This window comes from Scylla paramamosain, chromosome 37, assembly GCF_035594125.1.
Source record: "Scylla paramamosain isolate STU-SP2022 chromosome 37, ASM3559412v1, whole genome shotgun sequence".
Taxonomy (NCBI): Eukaryota; Metazoa; Arthropoda; class Malacostraca; order Decapoda; family Portunidae; genus Scylla; species Scylla paramamosain.
This window is the reverse complement of record NC_087187.1, coordinates 748270-773443: the sequence shown is the minus strand read 5'-3', so window position 1 is coordinate 773443 and position 25174 is coordinate 748270. Positions and strand designations below refer to the sequence as shown.

At 41.5% G+C, this 25174-nt stretch overlaps 2 protein-coding genes across 12 annotated transcripts in view; both read left to right on the top strand.

The window, feature by feature from the left end:
* Nucleotides 1-8139, top strand: part of LOC135091258 (disks large homolog 5-like) — a 78384-nt gene extending 70245 nt beyond the window's left edge. For all 10 annotated transcript variants that reach the window (XM_063988733.1, XM_063988728.1, XM_063988730.1 and 7 more), the window contains 6 exons: nucleotides 58-437; nucleotides 991-1213; nucleotides 1770-2011; nucleotides 2249-2478; nucleotides 2772-2994; nucleotides 3373-8139. In XM_063988733.1, coding sequence (XP_063844803.1) covers nucleotides 58-437; nucleotides 991-1213; nucleotides 1770-2011; nucleotides 2249-2478; nucleotides 2772-2994; nucleotides 3373-3479 — 1405 coding nt within the window. In that variant the 3' untranslated portion in view covers nucleotides 3480-8139. The remainder of the gene's footprint in view (nucleotides 1-57; nucleotides 438-990; nucleotides 1214-1769; nucleotides 2012-2248; nucleotides 2479-2771; nucleotides 2995-3372) is intronic.
* Nucleotides 8140-10018: 1879 nt separating this feature from the next.
* LOC135091255 (protein shisa-5-like) lies at nucleotides 10019-25147 on the top strand. 2 transcript variants are annotated; one of them, XM_063988722.1, is made up of 6 exons: nucleotides 10019-10179; nucleotides 12272-12440; nucleotides 18588-18848; nucleotides 20842-20969; nucleotides 21902-22075; nucleotides 22471-25147. In XM_063988722.1, the coding sequence occupies exons 1-6, from the start codon at nucleotides 10128-10130 to the stop codon at nucleotides 22527-22529; spliced, it is 843 nt and encodes a 280-aa protein (XP_063844792.1). In that variant the 5' UTR covers nucleotides 10019-10127; the 3' UTR covers nucleotides 22530-25147. The 2 variants fall into 2 exon arrangements, with proteins under 2 accessions (XP_063844792.1, XP_063844793.1); XM_063988723.1 differs by lacking the exon at nucleotides 18588-18848 and adding an exon at nucleotides 16380-16604.
* The last annotated feature ends 27 nt before the right edge of the window (nucleotides 25148-25174 follow it).

The following is a 25174-nucleotide window of genomic DNA, read 5'->3' as shown; positions in this document are numbered from 1 at the left end:
CTTCTTGATGTTGTTGTTCTTTTCTTTCTTTGGATACTGACGTGCTCTCTGCTGCAGGCAAAGCGACAACAGTTGCGGCGGCGGTGGCAGCAGTGGCGTCACCAACAGCTCAGTTGCGGGGGGCAGCAGCAGTGGTGGAGCTGTCAGCGGCGGAAATAGCAGCAACAACAGCAGCAGCGGGGAACCTCGGCTGGTGTACCTGGAGCTGAACAAGTCGCACAACCTTGGCATCCAGATGGTGGGTGGGAATGCACTAGGAATCTTCATCCACGCTGTGCCCCCCGACTCCCCCGCTGCCCGCGCTGGCCTGCGTCCCGGTGACCACATCCTGGAGTACAATGGAGTGGATCTGCGCCACGCCACTGCAGAACAGGCTGCCTTTGAACTCGCCAAGCCAGCTGACAATGTGACAATGCTGGTCCAGTACAACTACCAGAGTGAGTAGCTGTAGTGTGCTAGTGTGTGGCTGCAGAGTGTTAGTGGGTGGCTGCAGTGTGTTAGTGGGTGGCTGCAGTGTGTTCAGTGTGTGGCTGCAGTGTGTTAGTGTGTGGCTGCAGTGTGATAGTGTGTGGTTGCAGTGTGTGAAATGTGTGGCTGCAGTGACAGTTATCAGCAGAAATTTTTTTTAACTTGTCATTGATCTCTATACCAGGCTAGCAATCACACATGGGGTGGTCCAGACAGCACCACACACTTGTACACACATCATTCACACTCTGCCCTGTCAGCTCCTGATAAAAAGGAATAGTCTTGTGGACCACCCCCATAAATCATACATACAACCAAGGTTGTCTCCTCCAGACCAAGACAAGACACACAACTTTCCCACTCACACTCATTCACATCACTTTCTTAGCCTCTTGGCCCCCGTGGAGAAGAGAAAGTACTCCTACCTTCACTTTATCTAGAATAATATATTAACAATATCTTACTTTTCCTATTTCACCTGTAGTAGAAGCTGCAACAAACTTACTTTTTTATTTTTTTCAGGATATGAGGAGATTCAGGACCAGCCAGGTGATAGCTTCTACATCCGAGCAAAATTTGACCGGCTGGGGGATGCCGGGGACCCTTCAGACCTGAGGTTCCGCAAGGAGGATATCCTGTATGTGGACAACACAATGTTCAACAATGTGCCAGGGCTGTGGCGTGCCTGGGTGGTGGATGAGGATGGACACAAGCGACAGTGGGGCACCGTGCCCAGCAAAGACAAGTGAGTGCAGCCAACAGGACCCTTCACTCTTTCTCTCACTCAAAAGAACAAAAAAATAAGGGTTGATACAGGAAGCCATCAGGTCTACGAGTATGTGTGGCAGTCCCTGTATGAAACATGCTTGCTTATTTCCACCTATCATTCCCATCCATAAATTTGTTTAATCTTCTTTTAAAGCTCCCTAATGACTTAGCACTAACAGCCTGATTACTGAGTTTGTTCCATTCATCTACCACTCTGTTTGAGAACGAATTCCTTCCTATCTCTTTTTTTTAAATTGAATTTTTCAAGCTTGAGCCCATTATTTCTTGTTTTGTTCCATTTACTAATCCTTAAAATTGTACATACATCACCCTTGTTATATCTTCTATACCACTTAAGACCTTTATCAGGTCCCCTCTTAACCTATGTCTCTCTGAGGAATGTAAATTTAGATAGAGGTATGTTTCTACTCTTCATTGATTTTCCACAACTATTCTGCAGCTTTGCAAGTTCTTTCTCAAATTATTTCCTTTCCTACGTTTTCTGATCCCCATCGTTCCTTTCGCTGCCCCAGGGTGGAGGAAGAGATGCGGCTCCAGCGCAGCGTTGGGGACCTGCAGATGGACTCCTCACGCCGGGGATTCACCTCTGCCCGCCGCTCCTTTTTCAAGAGGAAGAAACCGTCACGCTCATCCTCCCGAGACTCCAAGGAACTGGCAAGCTTCTCCGATGCCTCACTCAACTCCTACACAGAGACAACACCGCTTCACGATGACCTCTGCCCAAACTCCTACATTCGGGTGGAGAGACTTGACTGTAAGTTGTGTGTTTGCTTCCCAGCTTCTTTCTTCTTGTCATCCTAAGTTTTGTGTGTGTGCTTTCCTGCTACGTCCTTCATGGAAATAGTTCAGCAGTTTTCCATTTTTCATGCATTTCTTATACCTAGCTAGAGTTTTCCCAACAGAATGTAATAAATTGAATATCCTCATACTAATACACCTTCATCACAGCCACAGCTCATGAAAACTGCAATAAACCACTTTGTTCTTCTAGACTTGGTGCGCCGCCCAGTGGTGATTGTGGGGCCACTGTGGGAGCTGGTGTGTGACAAGCTGTGCCATGACTTCCCACACAACTTCACCAGGTGCGTCCCTGAGGTCAGCAGACTCTCAGCTAATGAATTGGAGGAAGGCATCCAAAAGAACCTGATTGTTGACTACAGGCGGCGAGGGTCACACTTTGAGGCCACAACTGTTAGCCAAGTGAAGGAGATCTGTGACAAGGTAAGAGAAATAAGAGACAAAGTAAGTATTAGTGAACTAGGAGGCTGATAGTAAACTCATTATCATTATCATTGCCACTATTCTCATCATCATCTCCATCATCATCACTTCATTCCTTGCCTTGGATGGGAGGCAGGATGCTATTGTAAGAAAAAAAAAAAACTGTCAGAAAAAAAAGTGATAGGAACTGTTTCTGGCTGGCTTCATTTTTTCAGTTCATATTAAAGTTACATTGTGCTCATACATGTTAAAAGAAGTGGGTGTTGGTGTTCACGTTGTGTTGTGCCCCTCAGAGCTGTCACGGCATCCTGGACATCAGCCTGGCCTCAGTGGAACGCCTGCACCGCCACAACATCTATCCCATTGTGCTACTGCTCAAGTTCCGCCACCACAAGCAGATTCGGGAAGTGTGTGAGTCCCACCACCCTCCTGCTGAGCGGATATCACAGAAGGAGGCAAAGGAGATGTTTGAGCTGGCTGCAAAGATGGAGCAGGAGTACAAACACGTCATCTCTGGTGAGTACCGGGCCGGCTGCTGCCTTGCTACACTCCTAGAGACTTACAAGGTTATGTTAAACTCATTCACGATAAGCCACCTCAGAACTTTCAGCTTCCCTTGTATTGTTTGGTGCAAGTACCTGAGTTGCTTGTTGTGTGCAAGGCAGGTGTGGCAGGTGCGGCATTGTGTCCATCCTGTGTGCCCTAATAATGAATTCATATACAAAATCTTATGTTTAGAGTGAAGAACATTTTTAGATATACCTAATTTTTGTATCTAGAAATAAAGTTAAATGTATTCAGATCAAATTAATATTTTTACACGTAATGCCTTTGTAGACTGATGCTATTAATATGATACCATGCTCTCATCCTCCTCTCATGTTTCCATGACAGCGGTGACCACGGCTGCCGTCAACTTGCCCTACACAAGCACACAGGTGAAGGCGTGTGTCGACCAGGAGCAGTCCAAGACTCTGTGGGTGCCGTCAGGAAGCTTATGAAACAGGGAGCAGTGCACCAAGGGGATCAATGATGTCTGCCCTCACCATTACCTTGAACTGACAAGACTAATATAGTTGTGTGTGTGTGTGTGTGTGTGTGTGTGTGTGTATTATACACATATGCACATCCATGCAAGTATACATTGTGAAATCTCTTTTATTCAGACATTGTATGTGGCTTTCTGTGTGTCTACTGTTGTGATGAACTAATGAGAATAATTAATGGGCTGGAGAATATACAGAGGATCATCTGATAAAGGATGATGAGACATTAAGACATCACTCAGGCAGATTTTAAAAATTTTGTTTAAACTGTTTTAAAGTGTCAGTTTTCCCAAAGCAGAACCAACTTTGGAACAGAGTAGAAGATGAAGTTTTGCTGGCAAGAAATATCCATCATTTAAAGTTTGCCAAGTATTCAAGTCATTGCAAAGACAGAACAACATGAGCTTGAGTCCCTGTATGTTATACTCCCAGGGACACACTCTGTACTCCACTCGTCTGGATGGAAAGGATTTGACTGTGTACATACACGCCTGCAATGCCTGGACTGTGTCAGTGATGTGTATCAGTTGTTTGCACAACATTGTGTTACTGTCATTTCTGCTTCAAAACTGGAACCTTCCAACATTCAGCCATTAGGGGTTCCCATCTCATGAAAGGAATATCCTTTTTTCACAAGTTCACAGCATAGACACACACAACACTCAATACTTGTAGTGGGTGGCTCCGCTACCCAGCTCGGGAAGTTACTGAGTGCACTGAACACTACCTGTGGAAGAGCCACAACAGCTCCATGCTTTCCCCTTGAAGAAGCTCCCTTGACCAGAGTGTTGCTGCAGACTTCACTATTCCTTCGTTGTGCCTTCTCAGAACAAGAACTGCTAAGTCTCATAGTGTGCCCTAACTGTAGCTGTCCCTTCAAGGTATGCACCGGAACACTACACTTGAGGACCTTCACTTCATCTCTTATGGGAAATTTTAGGAGATAACTGTCTAGACATTTTCATTATGTGCAACTTGATAAACAACATTCCATTCTGCCTTATGGTCCCTTGCTTGCAACTTGCACCCATGGAGTGTGACCTTTCCTCCACTCACTTATATTCTTGACCTCTCCTGCTCACCACTACACTATCCTGATTAAACTAACATGCACACCAATCAGCAATGTGATCTTGACCTTTCTTGACTTTTATCTCTCCTGCAGTACACCCATCCCCCTCTTCTGTCCCACAATTATTCTGTCAGGTTATGGAAATGTTAGGAGGTGATGCTTCCCTCGCTGAGGCTGATAGTGCTAGGTGATATTGCAACAGATTATTGTTCATTTCTGTTGCCACGTACACTCACTGACAGTAAACATTGCAGCTAAGATGACCGGAAATGTACATGTGCTCACTTCAAACTGTATGTTGCAGCTGAAAAAACTTAAGTGTACATTGACTCACTATTGACTGAATGGTGCAGCTAAAATGACCCCAAGTGTACATGTGCTCACTACTAACTGTACATTGCAGCTAAAATGACCCCAATATGTACATGTGCTCACTAATAACCATACATTGCAGCTAAAATAAACTCAAGTGTATATTGCTGGCTGCCTCCCATACAAAATAAGGCTTGCTGTGGTTGCTGCCTTTTGGTACTCATATTCTTGTTAAGGTTTCAAAGTTCCATTTGTCAGCCTTTGTCAGGTGACGGCAGTTTGCTGAGCCACACAGCTACGTACATACAACTCGTCTGTCATGGCCTTTGTGTTCTAGCTAGCCTCCTCTTCCCTTCCTGTGTCTGTTATCCCATGTCTCTCAAGTCTACCTACTGGCACGCTGCCTCTCGCTTGTAAGTGCTCATCAGCCCTTGTGTTCTAGCCAGCCTCCTCTCCCCTTTCTGTGTCTGTCATCCCATGTTTCTCTGGTCTACACACTGGCATGCTGTCTTCTGCTTCTAAATGCTCATGTTATTGTTTCCATCCATGTTCTCCACTTGCACAAACTGGTACTCATACTCTTTCATGACTTCACTTATGCTTTTTGTTAAATTTTCTCTCTCTCTCTCTCTCTCTCTCTCTCTCTCTCTCTCTCTCTCTCTCTCTCTCTCTCTCTCTCTCTCTCTCTCTCTCTCTCTCTCTCTCTCTCTCTCTCTCTCTCTCTCTCTCTCTCTCTCTCTCTCTCTCTCTCTCTCTCTCTCTCTCTCTCTCTCTCTCTCTCTCATCACCTCTGCAGGCATCTTGCACCACCACCTCCACTACCATCATGGCACTCTTCTCCAGGGGGACAAGATAACTCTTCCTTAATGGCTGAATATTTTTTCCTTTAATCGTATTTTTCACCATCTCAAAATGATGTTAAGTGATGCACGAACCAAAGAAAATTTTAGACCCCCTTCCTCCTCCCCCACATAGAGCATATATAGACTATAGGATGCTATTATTGTGTCAGAGTAATCTTGAAATGCATCTGTTGTTCCCATACGTACATTCTTGATTTTGTCTGTCGCCCTTCGATCTTTTCTGTCCTACTTTTATTTTTTATTTATTTTTTTTCAAGTACAAATTATCAAGTGACATGGTTATATTCACACAACGTATCTACTTGTTGGAAAGACGTTTTAACAAAGTTTCAAGTCAAAAAAAGGAAAAGCTCTCATGTCCTGAGTGTACCCAAGCGTGGTGCCTCCCACTGACCTCCTGCACAGCCTCCAGGAAGGCACCAGTGTATCAGTCTCCCCAAACCAAAGAAGTGTTGTGGCAGTGCTGGTGATCGTAAGGTGTCATGTGTAGTCCACTGGTCTTGTATTGATGACAGTATTCCTTCTCACTTGTGCCTTAGTGGAGCTGGTAAGTGTAGCACATTACAAGGCATGTTGAGTGTGCGTGATACTGACTGGGTGCTGGCCTCTCCTGATCTCAGGTAAAAGAAATTAGCCTGACATTAGTTGACATCGTAGCAGTTAGCACATTCAGTGACAATCTGTGAGAAAGCTTAATTTGGCATCCAGAGCCATGTGCCTCCGTGCCATCAGACGCCACTGGTCGCCCCGGGGAGCTCAGGGCGATGCAGAAAGCACTCGGGGTTTATTGCAGAAATTGTGAACCATTGATGATAAAGAAAGACTTGAAACTGTGATTTCTTGATTGCTCTGGTAGTACACAAACCCTTGTGTCTTCCTTTAGTGTTTAAGTTTTCATGGAAGTAATTCATGTATTTACCAAAATTACTCTTAAGTTTTCATTTCCATTGTGGTATGTCAGACAGTCATTAATACTGTACAGATTTGTGTAATTTTCTTAACAATAATTTTTAAACTCTTTAAATTTAATGTAACTTATTTATTTTATGTGTACATTCAGATATACATTAATATATGGAAAAATGCACACACACACACACACACACACACACACACACACACACACACACACACACACACACACACACACACACACAAATATATAAATATAGACAATAGCCTATGATGTTAAATGTTGAGCAAAACCTGAGAATTAAATGTTAAAATATTTTCAAATGTCATCTGAAGACAGTGCTAAATCTTGTTCAGTCCTTGGAATGCCCCATTCTTGGTCTTTCATACTTTCATACTCTAGTTTCAGCTGATGTAAAAAGTGATGTATTGAACTCCTCGGTCACATTGTTTTGTATCTATATCTATTCTGTGATTGGCTGTTGTTGGCATGGGCTTAGGTCATCTAGAATCGTTAGGGTCCCTGCCTGTGAAAACTAGCAAAAACCAAAATGAACTATATTGTAATGTCTTTAAGATCATATCAGAACTTTCAATATCAAATAGGCAATTGTAGTGAATGTTGTGCTATATGTAGACACCCCACGCTGCGTCCCTCCCATGGAAGCCTGGGACGAGAGCGAGTCTGTTATGCATCCTCTTTCATGCCGTGTTAGATATCACAGTTTTGGTAATGTTCACACTGTTTAGCCCTTTAATATGTGACTTGCTTTACTACTGCCCAAAATATGCTTCATACGACAACCCTCAGCATGGAATTGCAGTTTTTGTGTCACACGCGCACGTCACTCAAATTGTGTGGACGTGAGGCGCCCCATGGTGCCACAGGAGGCAGCTACACACACCTGTTTTGGCAACACTGCTTACAGGTTTGAGTTTTTATCCTGTAAGTTATTTATTTATTATATATTTGGAATAATATATTTTTAATTAGTTTATATAATTTGTGCGACAAATGTTTGACGTGAGGTGGTGACGGCACGCAGTGGTGCGTTGACAGTGCCACTAGGACACGTGTGCCTTGCCAACCCTGCCCGGGACTGGCGTGAGTGACACGCGGTGCACCGCTGTGTTCACGCCCCACGGATGGCTAGCCCCCCACACACAGCCAACTACAGAACATTTTCTTTTCCATTAAAAAGATGAAAAGAAAGAAAAAAAAAGTTGAATGACAACGAGTCAAAACTCCATTGTGTCACTGGTGATTGTCACTGGGAGTGAGATATATTTTGTGTGTGTTTGGAATCTTGTATAATACTGTAATATATCTGCAGGTGTAATTAAGGCGGCGATGTATTACGTTAGGTGTACTTTATACGAGAAGATTCTGTGAGCAATAACAGCGGAGAGGAATATGTATAAATGTTTCTTAGTGAATATAAGATATTTGTATAAATTTGTTTTCTTGGTAACACTCGGTCACAAGGGACGCCTCGGGGATCAGACCAGATGAACCTTCTGTGAGGTGAGGAACTGACACAGTGTGGAGGTGTGGAGGGGAAGTGAGGAACAGATGACACACGGGGGATGTCCTTGAGAGGTGACGTGAGGCTGACGCACAAGACAGCTTTGCTTGAGGTGATAGAGGAGAGATTGACATGCTGAAGACATCTTTGTAATGTGAGATGAGGTGAGGCTGACACACTGAGAGCTGGCACATTGCAGTAGAGTTCGGGCTCTTCCTTGCATTTTCTTACTATGTCACTTTCAAAATTTATAGAGAAACGAATGAATTAAATACTACTTGTCCAGACGGGCGGGCGTGTCCGTCGGGCATCCCGGTTGGTGGACAAATTCTACCGGGTCTGCCTATGAATATTGTTCATATGGCCTCGCCCCATAATCCTTTGATGAAAATGTGGGCGTGCCCGACGATGCCAGTAGTGTGTGAAGTGCGGCACGGTAAGCATGGCGGCTAGCATTACTAAGAAGGAAATATTGTGTAGCGTGATAATAGCATTGTGTGTAGAAAAAAAAATATGATGCAAAGAATGGCTCAATAAGAGATTTTTATGAAGTCACAATACTTCGGGAATACAACATAGCCACGAGAAAGATTTCAGGAAATATATATGAGAATGAGTGGACTATTTCCATCTGTCATCCTCATCCATAAATCCATCTGATCTTTTAAAGGTTTCTCTTAGGAACATAACAACACGTACACTTTATTTACTCATTCATGTCATCTTCTAAGGGGGCACGTCTGGCCTGGGGAAACACGGAGCCGCGCACACTCAAAGGAAATTCCCGGGAAGCATCAGTACATTTAACGTCACAAGAAATTGACAAGCCAGTGAATGTTGCTTCCATTACCCAATTCAGGATAATGAACATGCAGAGAATCAGTATTGGGTAGTCTCTCTCTCTCTCTCTCTCTCTCTCTCTCTCTCTCTCTCTCTCTCTCTCTCTCTCTCTCAATTGTCTCATCAGCACAAAGAGAGAAACACCGAGTCTAGCAAAAAAAGAAAGCGTTGTCTTGACATTAAAAGAGAGTGGGTTATGATATGTCATGCTCTTCAGGCATCTAAATACAGGGACGTTACTGGGAAATACCAATGCGTGTTATATAGAGATAACGGGATAAAGGGAAAGGAAAAGAAGTCACAATATAATTATGTATCCGAGATAAAAATGTTAATATCCTAATAGCCTAACATAATTCAGTGAAAACGTTAATATTACTTCACATGTTGTCCAGAGTAAGGAATATAAATAGAAACAAGCTTAGAAAACAGAAAGAGAGATTATATATATGTGAAAGCAGCACCGTTGTAATGACAGGAGTAGGAATGAATCAGTGAAGGACACAGACATTCAGATAGACACTTGCCAGATCTGACGAAATATCGGGAGATCTGGCAATCCCGAATTATTGCAGGTCAGTTCCCTCTCTCTCTAAAAAACGATCGAAGCTTTAAGTTCAGAACGAAAAAAAAAAAAATAGGAGCTATAGTTAGTTCTGTTCTCCGTCTTAGAAAACAATGCATAAAGGCCAGAAATAAAATAAACGGTATTAGAATTATTAAGGTTTAAAAGTGTTAAAAGTAGAAGTATATATATATATATATATATATATATATATATATATATATATATATATATATATATATATATATATATATATATATAGATAGATAGATAGATAGATAGATAGATAGATAGATAGATAGATAGATAGATAGATAGATATAGATTAGTGAGTCTACCGAATTTTTACCTATATCTACTGAATTTTCTTAATATTCTCCTGAAATTTCTTCTCAAACATCTGGCAACCCTTCGGAGTGCGGACGACAGACGGCAGAGCAAAGAGAGAAGAGGCAGGTGTGTTGCTCGTTCACGGCTACAAAGACGGACGGAACAACTTCGACGTGTAGCAGCATGGACAGACTCATGAAGGTGGTGGTGGTAGTGCTGAGCCTCGCAGCCACGGGTGAGTGAGACGTGATGACTGGGATGGGTGTGGACGTGATGGGTGTGCTAACTTAGGCAAATGTCAGCAGTGTGTGTGTGTGTGTGTGTGTGTGTGGGAGGAGGAGGCTGTTGCTGTGTGTGTGTTTTTGCAGTGTGGCTCCTATGTGGCTCTGTATGGGTGTTGTGTGGATTTCAGGGGCTTTAGGGGAGTTTAAAGACGGGCAGGAAAACTTCGTGAGGGCGTGACAAAATGTGACCTTGTACAGTGAGTCACGGGCCTCACTCCGGAAGCTTGGAAGTGGTCGTGGTGACACAATACAACCTTCACTGCTCGCTGTGCCCCTCTTGTAACACCTGCCTGCTGGTTTTGCTGTTTTAGCTAGAGATGAGATGTGGAGTTTCCAGTTCAGATTACAAGTAAAGGACAGACCGAGGATGTTCAGTGTAGAAGAGGGGGAACAGTTGAGTCTCATTGAAGAGGGGATAGTTGTCTGGAAGGTTGTGTCGAGTTGATAGATGGAGGAATTGAGTTTTTGAGGCATTGAGCAATACCAAATTTGCTCTGCCACAACCAGAAATTTTAGAAAGATCAGAAGTCAAGTGTTCTGTGGCTTCCCTGCATGAAATGTTAGAGGTAGAGTTTTTAGGTCCAAGGTAGAGTTTTTAGCAAAGGTTTGAGTGAAGAGTTCAGCTTTAGAAATAGATAATAATAATAATAATAATAATAATAATAATAATAAGCGGTTTATTATTCAGGCAGTTAAACTGAAAATGTACAGAGGGGGTGGGGAAATACTTGACATTAATCCTAAAGGTAAGTCTAATCCAGAAGGGAAATACTATTGATTGATGTCTCGCACCATGGTGGTAATTGTGCTGAGTCTGTACCGGTCTGTGCGCGGCGCCTTTAGGGGCGTTATCTTGTTGTGGTGTCTGGTGGCACGGACCAGGCAAGGCGCGTCAGGTGGCAGTGTGTGTCTGAGACATGGATGATGCAGTAGTCCCCTTCCAAACTTCTCCAGAGCCTCTCAGTGCCTGGTGGATAGTCTAGACAAACTCAGGGTGGTCAGGGCTTCATCATAGGTGGTGTAGGCAGGGCCAAGGATGACCCTGCATGTCCTTTTCTGCACACACTCCAGCTGTAGCTGTTGAGTGTGTGTGAGGGAGGAGGACCACACTGGGGAGGCATATGTGAGTTTGGGGAGGATGAAGGTGAGGTACACCCCCCTTAACTCATCTGTCAGCGTCCTAAGCGACCTGAGTCTGCGCAGCATGTACAGCCTATAGGTAGCAGATCTTATGGTGCTGGCGACATGCTGCTTCCAGGTCAGCTGGTCGTCCACCGTGACTCCGAGAAGCTTGGCACATCGGACCACCTGGAGGGGGTGAGGGCCCACTGTGAGTTGAGGAGGGGGCACTGGTACAGAGGAGGTACAGAAATGCATCACCACAGTTTTGCTGTGGTTGATGGTCATCCTGCTCTTCTCTGTCCACGTCTGCAGTTGCTCCAGATGTGATAGCAGTGGTGCCATCTGGTTGAAATAAAGTAGGAAAAGAAGAAGCAAAGTTATTGGAGATGTTTTTGGCTAGATGCCAGAAGTCATGAGGGGAGTTAGATCTTGAAAGATATTGACACTTTTTATTAATGAAGGAGTTTTTGGCTAGTTGGAGAACAGATGTGGCATGGTTCCAGGCAGAAATATAAAGTGCATGAGATTCTGGTGATGGAAGGCTTAACTACCTTTTGTGGGCCATCTCTCTATCATGTATAGCATGAGAACCAGAGGCACCTTTGTTTAGGGGGATCCTGAGGAGGGATTGGAGCAATAGGACAAGATACAGATATGAGATTGTGATAACAGGTGCTGCATATCCCTCCCTTTCTTTCTGTGGTGCCCCAAGAACTGAGGTAGAAATTAAATAGAGCTGGGCAAGTGGTGTTTGCCATGTTCTCGGGAGCAGAGCGAGTGGTGTGTTTATTCCACCATTATCCTAATCTTTCTATCATGCCATTATCATCAGTTACAAACCCTGAGTGTGTTCAGTGTGTGTGCTGACCACTACCAGCACCAGCTTGCATCTCTTCTCCACGCCCTTATTCTGTGTTGCAGGCTCAGGCCGTCAGTGTGAGAAGGAGGACTTTTGGGGCACAACGCTGTACTTCAATTGCCCCGAGCCAGGAGGCAACCCTAGTGACGTCTTCTGTTGCGGCCTGGGAGACAATAAGTACTGCTGCTCATCATCTGCACAAGAGGAAATTATAGAGGAATTTCTTGACAAGTGAGTGATTAATGATATAACTGCTGTTTTTTTTTTAATCAAATTATACCTTACCTTGCTATTAATCTATGGCATTTCTCCTGTGCAGTAAACCCTCCATATTGGCAACTTTTGGTGTGACCAGTCCAAGGGTTGTGATAGAATAGAAAATGGCTCACCAGATTAGTATTCAGACCATTGGTAACCTTTGGTAACAGACCACAGTGCCTCAGACATTGCCCGTCATATTCATCACAAAATGTGTTATGTGTGAATGCAGTCGGGTATCATTTAAACATCACATAAAGTCAGTGATAATTTGGTTCTGATCCACTGTGCTGCTACTTCAAGATACTTATCCTCCAATTTTTGGATAATTCTTTTGGCATCTTTTTTTTTGGACTGGCACCTCAGTGGGCCTTATTTTTTCACTTTTTGTCCTTGGCCAGTGTCCCTCTTACATAAAAAAAATACATAAATAAATCAATTGAAGTGAGCTGCAGCACTGTACTGCCACTGCCTTGCATCACACTGTTTTTTCCTTCTGCCACAATTTGAAAATCTGCTCTGGTGCCCTTTATCCATTGTTTGTGATGGAAAAATCTAGCTGCCATATTGTGCTGAAACTTACAGCTTTGAATCAGCCAAGCTTAAGCTGTGTCATGCACCAAGTGCATGTAGTTGTTTAGGGGGCCAGCATGCCAGTCTGTTCATGCTGCTGCTGCTGCATTACTAGTGGTGATAATAGTGCTTTTCTCACTTTTCTCCCTTGTGTGAGATGATCTTTTATGTGTAAGAGGTGAAGAAGAGAGAGAGAGAGAGAGAATATGTGTGTTTGTGTGTGAATGTGCAGGAACTGAAGTGAGAGGGGGATGGATATGACTAAGCTGTGTATGGACTTGGTGCATAGAAGGCTTTGCTCAGAATGTACAGGAGGCAGGGGAAGGGATGGCAGGGCCAGTTGTAGATGTAGTGGTGGCAGTGGAGGCAAAGAAGGTAGTAGAGGCTGTGCTGGAGGCAAGCAAGGAGGGAGAGGGATGGTTGTGATGGCTGGGTGAGGGCTGCCTCAGATTCTTGCTGGATGCAGCTCGTTCAGTTTACACCATTTTTTATTATTATTATTATTATTATTATTATTATTATTATTATTATTATTATTATTATTATTATTATTATTATTATTAAATTTACACAGTTTTCACTTAGTACAATTAGGTCAGCCACTCTTTTGTCCTGTACAAATGTAAATATCTAGGAAATTTTTCCTTTTTTTTTATTCTGCATTTCTTGTTGTTTGGCTTTTGTATTTAAAGTTAAGATTAATAAACAAAGATTAACTTTAGGGATTAGTATTATTCACTTATCATGTATGTAAATAAATTTAAAGACAAAATGTCCAAACTCATATTTTCTCATTATTTTTTATTTATTTATTTTTAACACAGTTTCTGTTTACATAATGCCTGGAAGTCCCTATATATCATGTAAAGCAAGAGTCACCCATGTACACTCAGCATAACTCTGTATATAAGCTTATCTTGGCTTGTGTGTGCCTGATGAACAGTTAATATCAACCAGTCAGGAAGTACAGAATATCAGCATAAATGAGGAAATGACGCCAAGTTTTCCTGTTGTGGCAGTGAGCTTTGGCTCGCAGGGTTTACCAAGGCTTGTGCAGTCTGAAATGTTCACCAGATTGGAGGGTTTACTGTATGTTAAGATTTCTTCCTTCATTTTCTGTTTATGAAGAAGCTTGATTACTCTTAACTGATGTGTTGTGTTTATTTCATCAGTAACAGGTAATAGAAACATTATTGTTATTATTATTATTATTATCATTATTATTATTATTATTATTATTATTATTATTATTATTATTATTATTATTATTATTATTATTATTACTACTACTACTACTACTACTACTACTACTACTACTACTACTACTACTACTACTACTACTACTAGTATTATATTTGATTTATATTGTTTTATTTGGTGTTTATGTGGTCTTTATTATGCTAACTCTAATCTCTGTGTCTGGTGCTGTTGCACTAAACCCATTGAATCTACACAGTAATGCATGCATCAGTGCCCACCATGGAGAATTTGTCCTCATAATATGGCAATGGACTGTGGGGCTGTTATAATTGTACTGTCTTCATGTCATCAACATTTGGACATTTCAGAGCCAGGCACAATACATTAAAACTTGGTGTAAAGCAGGAATGTGTGAATAACTTGTAGTCTTAAGGACATTGTGTTCTGTTTGTCAGTAACAGTACTGTTGATGTGTTAGACTGAAGCTCTCTAAATCCTTGAGTTTCTTTGAACAGCCCACACATGAGTGGCCTCAATCAGGGTATGTGTGCCTTCAAACATTTTTTTTGTTGCTTGACCTAGATTTTGTCATTGAAACCTGGGTATGATCCCTTATCTTGTAGATAACACTGTGCTTTTTAGACCTCTTAGATAATGCTGTCTCTAGCAGAGCAGAGAAGGAGAACCTTATCCTAGATAGAAATTTCTGAGCTCTTGATGCATTTCATGATCTTTTACAGTGAATGTAGCTCACAAAATGTTGAAGTGATGGTGATAAAAAATAAACATGTGTATCCATTCCAACACCAAGAAAATTAACGTATTTTATCACCAAAAGACAAGTTATACATTTCTAAAATTTCATGAATAATCCTGCAGGTAGTACTGTGAGAATTATTACCTGGTTAAAAAGTGTGAGTGTTATTGTGTACAGGGAAAGGAAGGAATGGCAGACCTGAGTGTAGCTGTTTGAAAGTAGAAGTGATAAGACAAACCTGCATAATGACATTATGTGTGAGAACATGATTATGGAGAATGGAGAGAGCAGATACAGTATTAAAGGCAAGGTGAAGGAGCATTATCTGGTTAAAAAGGAATAACAAACCGGAGTGTAGCTGTAAGAGGCCTGTAGTGATACGACCAAACTTATGAGTCTGAGAACATGGTTATAGAGAATGGAAGGAGTAGAAACATTATCAGAAATTAGGTGAAAAGGAATAACATAATAATAATAATAACAATAATAATAATAATAATAATAATAATAATAATAATAATAATAATAATAATAAACGGTTTATTATTCCAGAAATTAACAAACAGAAAATGCACAGAGGGGGTGGGGAAATACTTAACATTAATCCTAACGCTAAGTCTAATCTAGAAGGGAAATACTATTGATTGATGGCTCGCACCATGGTGGTAATCGCACTGAGTCTGTACCGGGCTGTGCATGGCACCTTCAGGAGCGTTATCTTGTTCACACACACACATGAGTGTAGCTGTTGTAGAGGCCTGAAGTGATGAGACCTAACCACTGTAATCATGGAAAGAGTGTGTGAAAACATGGTGGTGGGGAATGAAAAGAGTAGATTATTATGTAGGAGGTGGTGAAGAAAGGTGCTGTAGTACTCTTGTGGATGGTTCATTTGAAGGAGAATTCTGAGTTGTTTGAAGAGCTTTCACCATGAACCTTTGATGCTGAGATTACTGTGACACTTAACATCTCCCTTGCTGCCCAGAGAGCCTTAAGCTTGTATTCACCTAGTTGTATTTACCTAATTGTGACATACAGGAGAGGAGCTAAGCTTGTACTGTCCCATCTCCATAACTGTGTGTGTGTAACATTGCAGGTGTTTGGAGCAGATCAACAGTACACTCTTTGAGATCCCAGTGACTGCTTTGCTCTTCCATGGATACAGTATTGAAGGGTATTCTTTGTAACACTGCAACTCATCTTTTACACTTGAAATCTTGGAGCTCCAGTACATGATCTTTTGTGGATGCAACTTACAGATTTACCAGCATTGTTTTCTTTCACACATTATCCTTGACCATTTATTCCACTAACTTTGATTTAGGATTGTCATTGGTTTCATTGCCATAAAACCGTTTGCCAGATAATGGTTTTGTTATCAGAGAAGCCATAGGGCGACAGGAAGGGAGTCACTTTGCACCCTTGGTGGAAATGATATCGAGTGATTCAAGTGAGGAGGACGGCGGCATCTTCACCAGCCTGAAGGGCCACCTCAACCACACCATGAAGATCATTCAGGATGGGTTTAAGGGCACTGTTGACAGGTTAAAGGAGAGAGTTAAGAAGAAGGTTAAGCAGAAGGTTAAAGAAAAAATGGTGAAACCTCAGTAAGTCTGCTGGTTTGTCGCAGGTGACTCGCATCCTAATAATGAACGGCTTTAGTCTGTGGATGAGCTGAGGATCCGCTGCACAGTCCATTGATCATGTCAGCACTGCTTTCTTATGTGTAGCTAGGGCATAAACCCACTGAGAGGCCGTCACCTAAGCGTCGGTGGCCCAGAGTCACCACTGTCATGTCACTTTTTATTTGGTCGTGAATGGTACGTTGCATCGCTACATTCCCATAGAGTTATCCCCAGTAAAGCTTACTGGCAGTCACAGTGTGCAAGGCATTGCGGCAGTATGGGGACAAGTTCTGTTGTACTTTCTCATAATTAAGCCATCTGTGGATGTGTCTGAGTGCAGAATGAAAGCCAGTATGAGGTAGTTGTGCATGCCTGGACCTGTGCTGGCTGTAGAAATGCTCTTGTGTTAAGATTTTAAATGTTATACTACTTTTCTTTCAAATAAGGAAAGGAGTGTTTGATCCCTCTTATGTGTGTGTGTGTGTGTAACAACAATAATAATAATTATTATAATAATAACTATTATATTAATGATAATTTTTTCATAAGTAGTTAAAGTTAACCTAAATATAAATAAATTTGATGTGTTAACAAACTATTGAATAAAGAAGAGCATGAGTAATGATAAAAAGTAGTCCTACTCATGCATACGATGTGCAGTCATACAGAATAGTATGCTTATTGAACTGACAAAGAAATATTGAAAATGTTATTATAGTGTAAGATTACAGAGTAAAGGTGAAAAGTTTCCATCACAACATGACATGCACCTCTTTGTGACAGTTCACACAGCCAGGATTGCTGACTGTATCAAAATTGTTGGAATTGCTCTAAACTTTAAGAAATTTAGCATTCACAAGAGTAAGGATAATTTTCTGTATGATTATACATAGTATCAGGCATATATAGAATAGCTGTGCATTGAGCTGTACAAATGTATACATACAAAGCATATTAGTGTGTGGCAGCACCATCCCATCCACTGTGTATGGGGAGGCCTCAGGATGGTGCAGCACTGCCACCCTGAACACCTTGCACAAGGCAGCTTCTGTGGCATTGGACCTATTGTTTGATGGATCAGGATTTGTTAAGATGGAAACAGTACCTTCAGAAAGCATAGTAGCAGAAGTAGCAAGTGGCCCGGGAGCAAAGTGGTGTAGCCTCTCCAGCTGCCTGAGGCGCTTGGCAAAACACTGTCAGTCACCAGCTTGGAATTGTCTCGGCTTCATTTGGATCGAAATCACCCTCAAAGAGAGAGGTTCCCAAAGCAAGATATTAGTGTCACCACATGGTGGTAATAGAAATAGAGGAAGAGATGCCCTGTCATCTCATTAACCACCATTAATTGTGTTTACAATGCACAGTGGCAGTTCTCTTCCCCATTAGACTGCAGAGTGCACAGCCAGGCTGTCATCCCACCAGAGGGGAACTAGTTTTTGGTAAGGAGTTATATTTTATCACTCTTTACCTGCACAGTGGTGTGGTAGCTGGTACAGTCACCTCACTTGTGAGAGGTTCCAGGTTCACATCCTGGGCTGGACGAGGGATAGTGAATTTGACTTTCATGCAGTAGCTTGTGTTCACTGGGCAGTGAAGATGTGGGGTGTAGGCCCATGTGACTGTGCCTTTACAGTAGGAGCTTAAGGATGAGTCCTGCCTTCCATTATGTGTACTAGTTAGTATGTTGTTTGTGTGTGTGTGTGCACCTCCTCCAAGAGACCAGACATGATTTTGGATATGTGAGTGAGACATGTTGGTGCTCATAATGTAGAATTTGATTATTTTCATTACATATACCAAAGTATATATTGATAGATGTAGTACATATATGAATATAGACTAAATTTAGCAGTGTGTGTTTTCTCTGGTGCATACTGGCATGTGCCATCCCTTGCAGTGTGTCAATGCACACATTCAAGGAGCAGTGTGTACTGGTGGGTAAAGCTTGCACCCTGGTATTGGCAGAGTCCCTTCAATCCCCCTGGCTCTGGCCCAAGTCCAGGCTGGGGACACAAAGCAGCGTGCCATAGCTAAGCTGAATGACACAATGAGGGCCACCAAGGACAAGGTGAAGACTGCAATTGGTGGCAAAGTGAAGGATGTCACGGACAAAGTGAAGGCCAAGATCAATAGCACTGTGTCAGATACCAAAGCTAAGGCAAAACAAAAGGTCAAAGATAAAGTTAAAGAGAAGGCCAGTAAAAAGCTGGACCCAACAGGCGGGCAGTAAGTGTACAGCTGCGTGGCTTCCAGTGCACTCTCCTCAAAGGCTTGGCAAGCTTTGGAATCACTCTGTGGAAAGGAAAACTGTCATTACCTGCATTCTGCAAGCCCCTTCCCTCCATAATTAAGATCTTTTCTCCCTGAAAGCTGATATAATACTAAACCTCATGTCTCATTGCTCCTGTACAGTGCCACAAAATGCTGTACCTGCTTGTGGTGACTTTGTATACAGTAGTTGCCAATTATGATGGATAACTTACTGTGTTCTTTATCCTAACCAAGAAAAAATAAAATATATTTCACAATAACATCAGAAAGTTTTTAAATGGTGGATGGCATACTTAAATTAGAGGAATAATTTTGGATAAACTTAACATAAACCAGGAATGTGGTCACCTAAGAGACAGGAATGCAATCCCTCCTGACATCATTAAGCATGTGTGTGTGTGTGTGTGTGTGTATATGTTTGTCTGTGAAAGGTAGTGTGAGGACTGCCAGTAGCAGTAGTGAGCAGGCCAGGTGCATGATGGGCAATGGAGTCTGGGACGTGTGATGAGCAGCAGCAGAATACCTTGATGTATTGGCTAAGACTCCTTATCATATTTACTCAACATGAAGGCATCCATGACAGACACTCTCTCTCTCTCTCTCTCTCTCTCTCTCTCTCTCTCTCTCTCTCTCTCTCTCTCTCTCTCTCTCTCTCTCTCTCTCTCTCTCTCTCTCTCTCTCTCTCTCTCTCTCTCTCTCTCTCTCTCTCTCTCTCTCTCTCTCTCTCTCTCTCTCTTTGTAATGAAACACTAACCTTTCATTGTATCTATTGTGTGTTCCATTAAGCTACTACATCTAAAAGGCTGAAAGAATGGGATAGGTGTGATTTTTTTTTTTTTTTTTTTTTTTTTTTTTTTTTTTTTTTTTTAGTTTGGCATTTTTTTACATACAGATTATGTTTGCACAACACAGATCTGGCAACATATCACAGTTGTTGTTTATGCTTATCTTTCTTGTGCATGTTTGCTTGCTATGCATGGACTCATGTATCATTGATAAGGCTAACCAATACCCAATAGTGCACTGTGTATTTAGATAATCCATTTGTCCATCCTTATGTATATGATGGTCCATATCTGTTCCTTTCCATGCTAACTCTGCAAAGCCCTCCCATCTTGGTTCCAGCAGCTCTGGTTGCATTGGCACCAGGGCTGGCCAGCAGTGTGGACTAGAGGGATGCTTCAGGGATGCTGGTGCACTTCCAGGGCCATGCATTCTGTCATGATGAAAATGTTTAATATATGCACAAAGTAAAGGTTAAAGGTTGATATTTTCAAATATAAATTGTTACAAAATTATCAGTTAACATGAATTTGCATATTGGATCCCTATATGAGGTGGTGGTTGTGTGGCCGTGGCTGGCAAACTCCCTCACAGTTGTTATTATTTCCAAGATAAGAAGACGAAATAAGATGTATTGTTGCATGCAGCTACAGCACTCAGAAAATTTTTCTATTTGATCTGCCAAATTTGGTCACGTGGGAAGAGCATTACTGATGTGAAGTCATTGAAATATCCTAGTAGAAATAAATAATGGAATGGCCCAACATCTCATTACTAGGAGTTACTTAAGTTGCCACTAATAAAGCTCTCAAACATGGTGGAGGTTTGTTGGTCCCAGTAGAGGCTTATTTTGTTAATTTAAATGTAAAATATGGCCCTCAAAGTGTATCACCATCTATACTGTACATTTTATCAGAATACATAATTGACCACCTCTTGTGCATCATGTGTCTTTGTGTGTTTATATTCATACATATTAACCTTTGTGGAATTCAGGATTTTAGCTAATGTTGGCTTGTCTCTTATCCAACTTAGCTTTAAATTCTTGACTTTCTCCACATCCTGTGTACAGTTGATGAGCATGTGAGTGTCTACAGACAGAGTTATCTCACCTCATTAAACAATTAGGTACTCATGTTTCTAATGATTGCTCTATTGTGTGCAGCTTGCCAACAATCCTGGGTGTGATTGCTGCAATAATCATCACCATCATTGTGCTGTGCATTGTCTGCTGCTGCTGCTGCCCATTCTGTCTCCTCTACAAGCAGCGTAACCGAGGAACAGTTCACAACCGTAAGTTTTCGCAAGACTTGGCTTCATGACGGTGTTTTCTGTTGTTTTGCTGGATATTTACTGCACTGATAACTCAGATTATTCACTAATTTGTGCTTTTCTTTGCAAGTTATCTCAAACTACAAATTATGTAAAAAAATAAAAGATTACTTGTAAGCCACTATTGTTATTTTTATGACTTCATTATGTCAAATGTGGTGGGATCTGTAGCAAAAAAGTCAGCTCATTTTTAACATACACACTGTATAACTTGGCATTTTCAAGTGTTATGTTTTACACTAGCCTGACAGAGTGTATTTATGTTGCCCATTCTGCTTTTCTTGAATGAGATGATGGCAAAAACTTCATGTTGAACAATACAGTAAAATCCCTCTTATCCGGCATCAATGGGACTGCCGACATGCTGGATACTTGAATATTGCCAGATACTTGAATAGAAGTGAAATTATGTCCACAATCACCACCCTACACTCACGCATCTTACCATAACAAAGATCAACTGATCTTAATCAGCAGCTGATCTGATCAGCTGCTTAAGTGTAAGCACAACACGCTTCCTCTTTTCTACAACTTTAGGCATGATGAAGGTGTCAGGCGATAAACAGTGCACACGCGGGACTGAGTCACTGAGTAAACACAGTGCAGTGGGCCGCGGGTGGCGCGAAGCAGTGCGTCTGGTGGCGAGGGGACAAAGTATGCCTCGCGCGGGAATTTTAATCGATTTTATGAGTACACATTGATTTTTTATTGATTTTAAGGCTTGGGGAAAAATGTGCCGGATACTTGAAGCTGCCGGATACTCGAATGCCGGATGAGAGGAATTTTACTGTACTTGGGGAATGCATCAGTACTCAGCCATACAACTCAAATTTCCCTCTGTTGGGAGGGTGAGTGCACCAGTGTATTGTTCTCAGAGTCCATTCCCTCACCAGCCAATCCTGAAGTGTCAGTGATGCAGCCACTCCAGAGCCAGCCACAGACTTATGCACCCCAGCCTTACCCAGCCGTACCCCAGCAGCAAGCCCCGTACCCAACACAGCCCATGGGGATGCAGTCTGCCCCAGCCCCTTACCCTCCCCAGGCATACCCACCTACAGGCTACCCAGGTAAGCAATCTTTCCTCTATTTCTCAAGTCGTCCCTATTACTTGTCATCAAGTGAGACTCTTTTACTTCACCTTATCTGCAATTACTACTTGTCCTCTCGTTGTAGATATCTTTAGCCACTTATTAATCTGTCTATATCAATCTATATGTATGTACCAGGCCAGCATTTCCATGTGGAGTGACCCAGTAAAAGCAACACACACATTATTCATACTCTTAGCCTCGTCAGCCCCTGGTGGAAAGATGTCGGTCTGATGTCATCCCCTTTTCACATCTCTAAATGTCCAGATCCCTCCTAGTTGATATACTTTCCTTCTCTGTTGTCCTCTCCTCCAGCTCCAATATTTTTATCCCTCCAGTTGTATTACCTCTACTTCAGTGTCCCTTTCTTTCAGGTGAACAGCCACCCATGTACACAGAGAAGCAGCCTCCACCTTACAACCCAACCTACTAAGTGTTCCCCAGTGAGCAACACACCTACATGCCATCCTGGGTTCACTGGCGGTCACTTGCCCATGTTGAGAAGTGTGTGCCTGGCATGATCTCAGCCTGTTGTATTGATGATACCACCTCCCATCAAACTTGTCTTACTTTGCCCTGGATCAGTTTTGCCCTTGGTTCAGAATAATTGCTTAACATTAGGAAGTTTTGGGAGAAAATATAAGTCATGAAAGAAAGTGTATGACAAGAGACACAGGTAAGTTTTCTCATTGTTTTAGAATACTTGTTTGATACTGTAAAGTCTTGGCTGAGACTAGCAGAAATCATGAAAGAGTATGTGTGACAAGGGGGTTTAGATTATTAGTCTTCTCATTGTTTCTCACTGTTTGACCTTGAGTTTGTTAGGCTGAGAAAATAGAAGTCATGAATATATGACAGAAGCAGAAGCATAAGTGTTGTTATCATGTGTCATTCTCAGAGAGAGCCTGATAAATTACAAGCACAAATTGATTTTAAGGAAGAGAGCCATATAGAAAGAATATGCATGGGTTAGTAATCACATGTGACTCTGTCTTGTATCCTCGTGGTTGCTGCACGAAGGTTCAAAGGGTTAGTGCTGGCTTATACCGAGTCTTCATTAACCTCTCACACCTCAGAAATTGTTTGTTTCAATATATCTGCATCACATAGGAACTCTTGGAATAGTAGCAACAACTGGTGCTGCACAAATTAATTGTGTGTGTGTGTGTGTGTGTGTGTGTTGAAGGCTTCCAGATTTAAGAGGGAATGTTCTTGGTTTCATTGAGAGCAAGAAAGCAACAATATGGCCATGAATTATTCTTTATTTTTAATATGCTACTATGTTATATCTTAATCAGAATTGTAGGAGTTAACATCATTAATACTCATAGTCTGTAACTTAAACTGAAATGTAGGAGTCAAGATTATTAATATTCATACAGGAAAAAGTTCACACGTGTTTTGCATCTGACCTCAGTGTACTGTAGCTACTAACTCTGCCTTCAAGTGAGGAGAATTCATCTGTTAGGCATCTTGGTTCCTGTTGTGTGCACTTTGGTCATTGCATCACCTAGGGAATGATAATGTGATAACATCCCTCCAGACAATAGAATCTCACTGTATCTTGTATCTAAGAAAATTGTAGGCAAGTGCCTTTCCTTTTTATACATTGTTAGATCATATAACTGCATAATGAAAGATGGGGATAAATATATGATATATAAAAAAAAATTAGAAGTAAAATAATCAATCATCATTTTATTAAGTGTAACATTGATTAACTTCACTGTTAGAGGTAGCACAAATCTGGGGGTGAGTAAAGATATTTTTTTTGTGGGGAGGGAATCTGTCTCACTAATATAAGAAAGAAAGAAAGAAAAAACACTATGCAAAACATGACATGAGGGTACATTTAAGCTTGCAGTTAAAACTACTGTGAATGTGGTTGTCCATGACATGAGGATACATTTAAGCTTGCAGTTAGTACTGTACAATGAATGTGGCTGTCCTGTGGTGACAGTCTCACTTGTATGGTGCATAACTTTGGTTAGATTAATAACTTTGTAAATAGTATATATGCATATGTATGTATGGAAAACTAAGTGGCGTTACTGAACACAGGAATGTTGTGAAGAATCACACATAATGACATTGATAAACTAAGTGATGTTTTATGTTGTAAACTAAGTGATGTTTTATGTTGTATGCATTGTGATAAGATGAGAAATGTTAACAGTTGGTGTCAGGTCCTCAGCACAATAGCTACGTATACTACTGAATTATTTTTATTTTGGCACATCAGATATCATATATGTATTATTATTATGTACAGTCCATTCAGATTAACAAGGGATGTTTGCACCAAAAAGCCACTCCCTCTTTACCAGTTAGGCTGACAATAACATGAGAAATTGTATCGGATAAGATGTACCGAATGTACAAGGGTTCCATGATGAGACTCGTTTGGTTTTTGTGATGGTACTCTGCTTACCACTCAATAAGGCTTGCTGAGAAATGGTACAATTTGCAATGAGTCACTAAGGGAGGACAGGCCTTTCAGCACATGCAGTGCACCACATGGACAGTTAACTTGAGTTGTTCAGTACATTAAATTCCTTCATGTACAATACCACATGACCTGAGGTGTCTGACACACTTTTTTGTTTTCTTGTAACATTACTTCTTCATATAGTTACTGGAGAAGGTAAGGTAAATTTTTTTTGCATACGAGAACAAGTCACGTAGGAAATGATAAAAAAATGTGCCTATATTGAATGGCCTGCCCTCTCTTAGTGAATTGCTGCAAAGGGTTCCTTATTTTTGTTAATCTTATTGTTCAGCATAGCAGTCATACAGTAAAAGCATAAGTGTTTGTAATCCTGGAGGTTGTTGAATTATTGCATTCACATTTTGTGCACATCACTGGTATACTTTCTTATGTCACCAACGGCTACTCAGGTGGAAGGGGAGGAAGCCTCACCAGCAAACTCATCAGGGTAATTTGAATGAGCTATATAGTCTTTTTACTCAGATACTGTATTTTAATAATATACCAGTATTGATATACCATTTCTACTTTGTAAAAGAGACATGATAATTGTGAAAACTTCAGACAACTATTCTTTCCTCCCTAAGAAA

What these genes read in the sequence shown, in the direction of transcription:
- LOC135091255 (XM_063988722.1), top strand. Translation starts at nt 10,128, where the DNA reads ATGGACAGACTCATGAAGGTGGTGGTGGTAGTGCTGAGCCTCGCAGCC. An exon ending in ATAGAGGAATTTCTTGACAA is followed by an intron (nt 12,441 to 18,587) that starts GTGAGTGATTAA and finishes TGGTATTGGCAG; the next exon opens with AGTCCCTTCAATCCCCCTGG. An exon ending in CCCACCTACAGGCTACCCAG is followed by an intron (nt 22,076 to 22,470) that starts GTAAGCAATCTT and finishes CCTTTCTTTCAG; the next exon opens with GTGAACAGCCACCCATGTAC.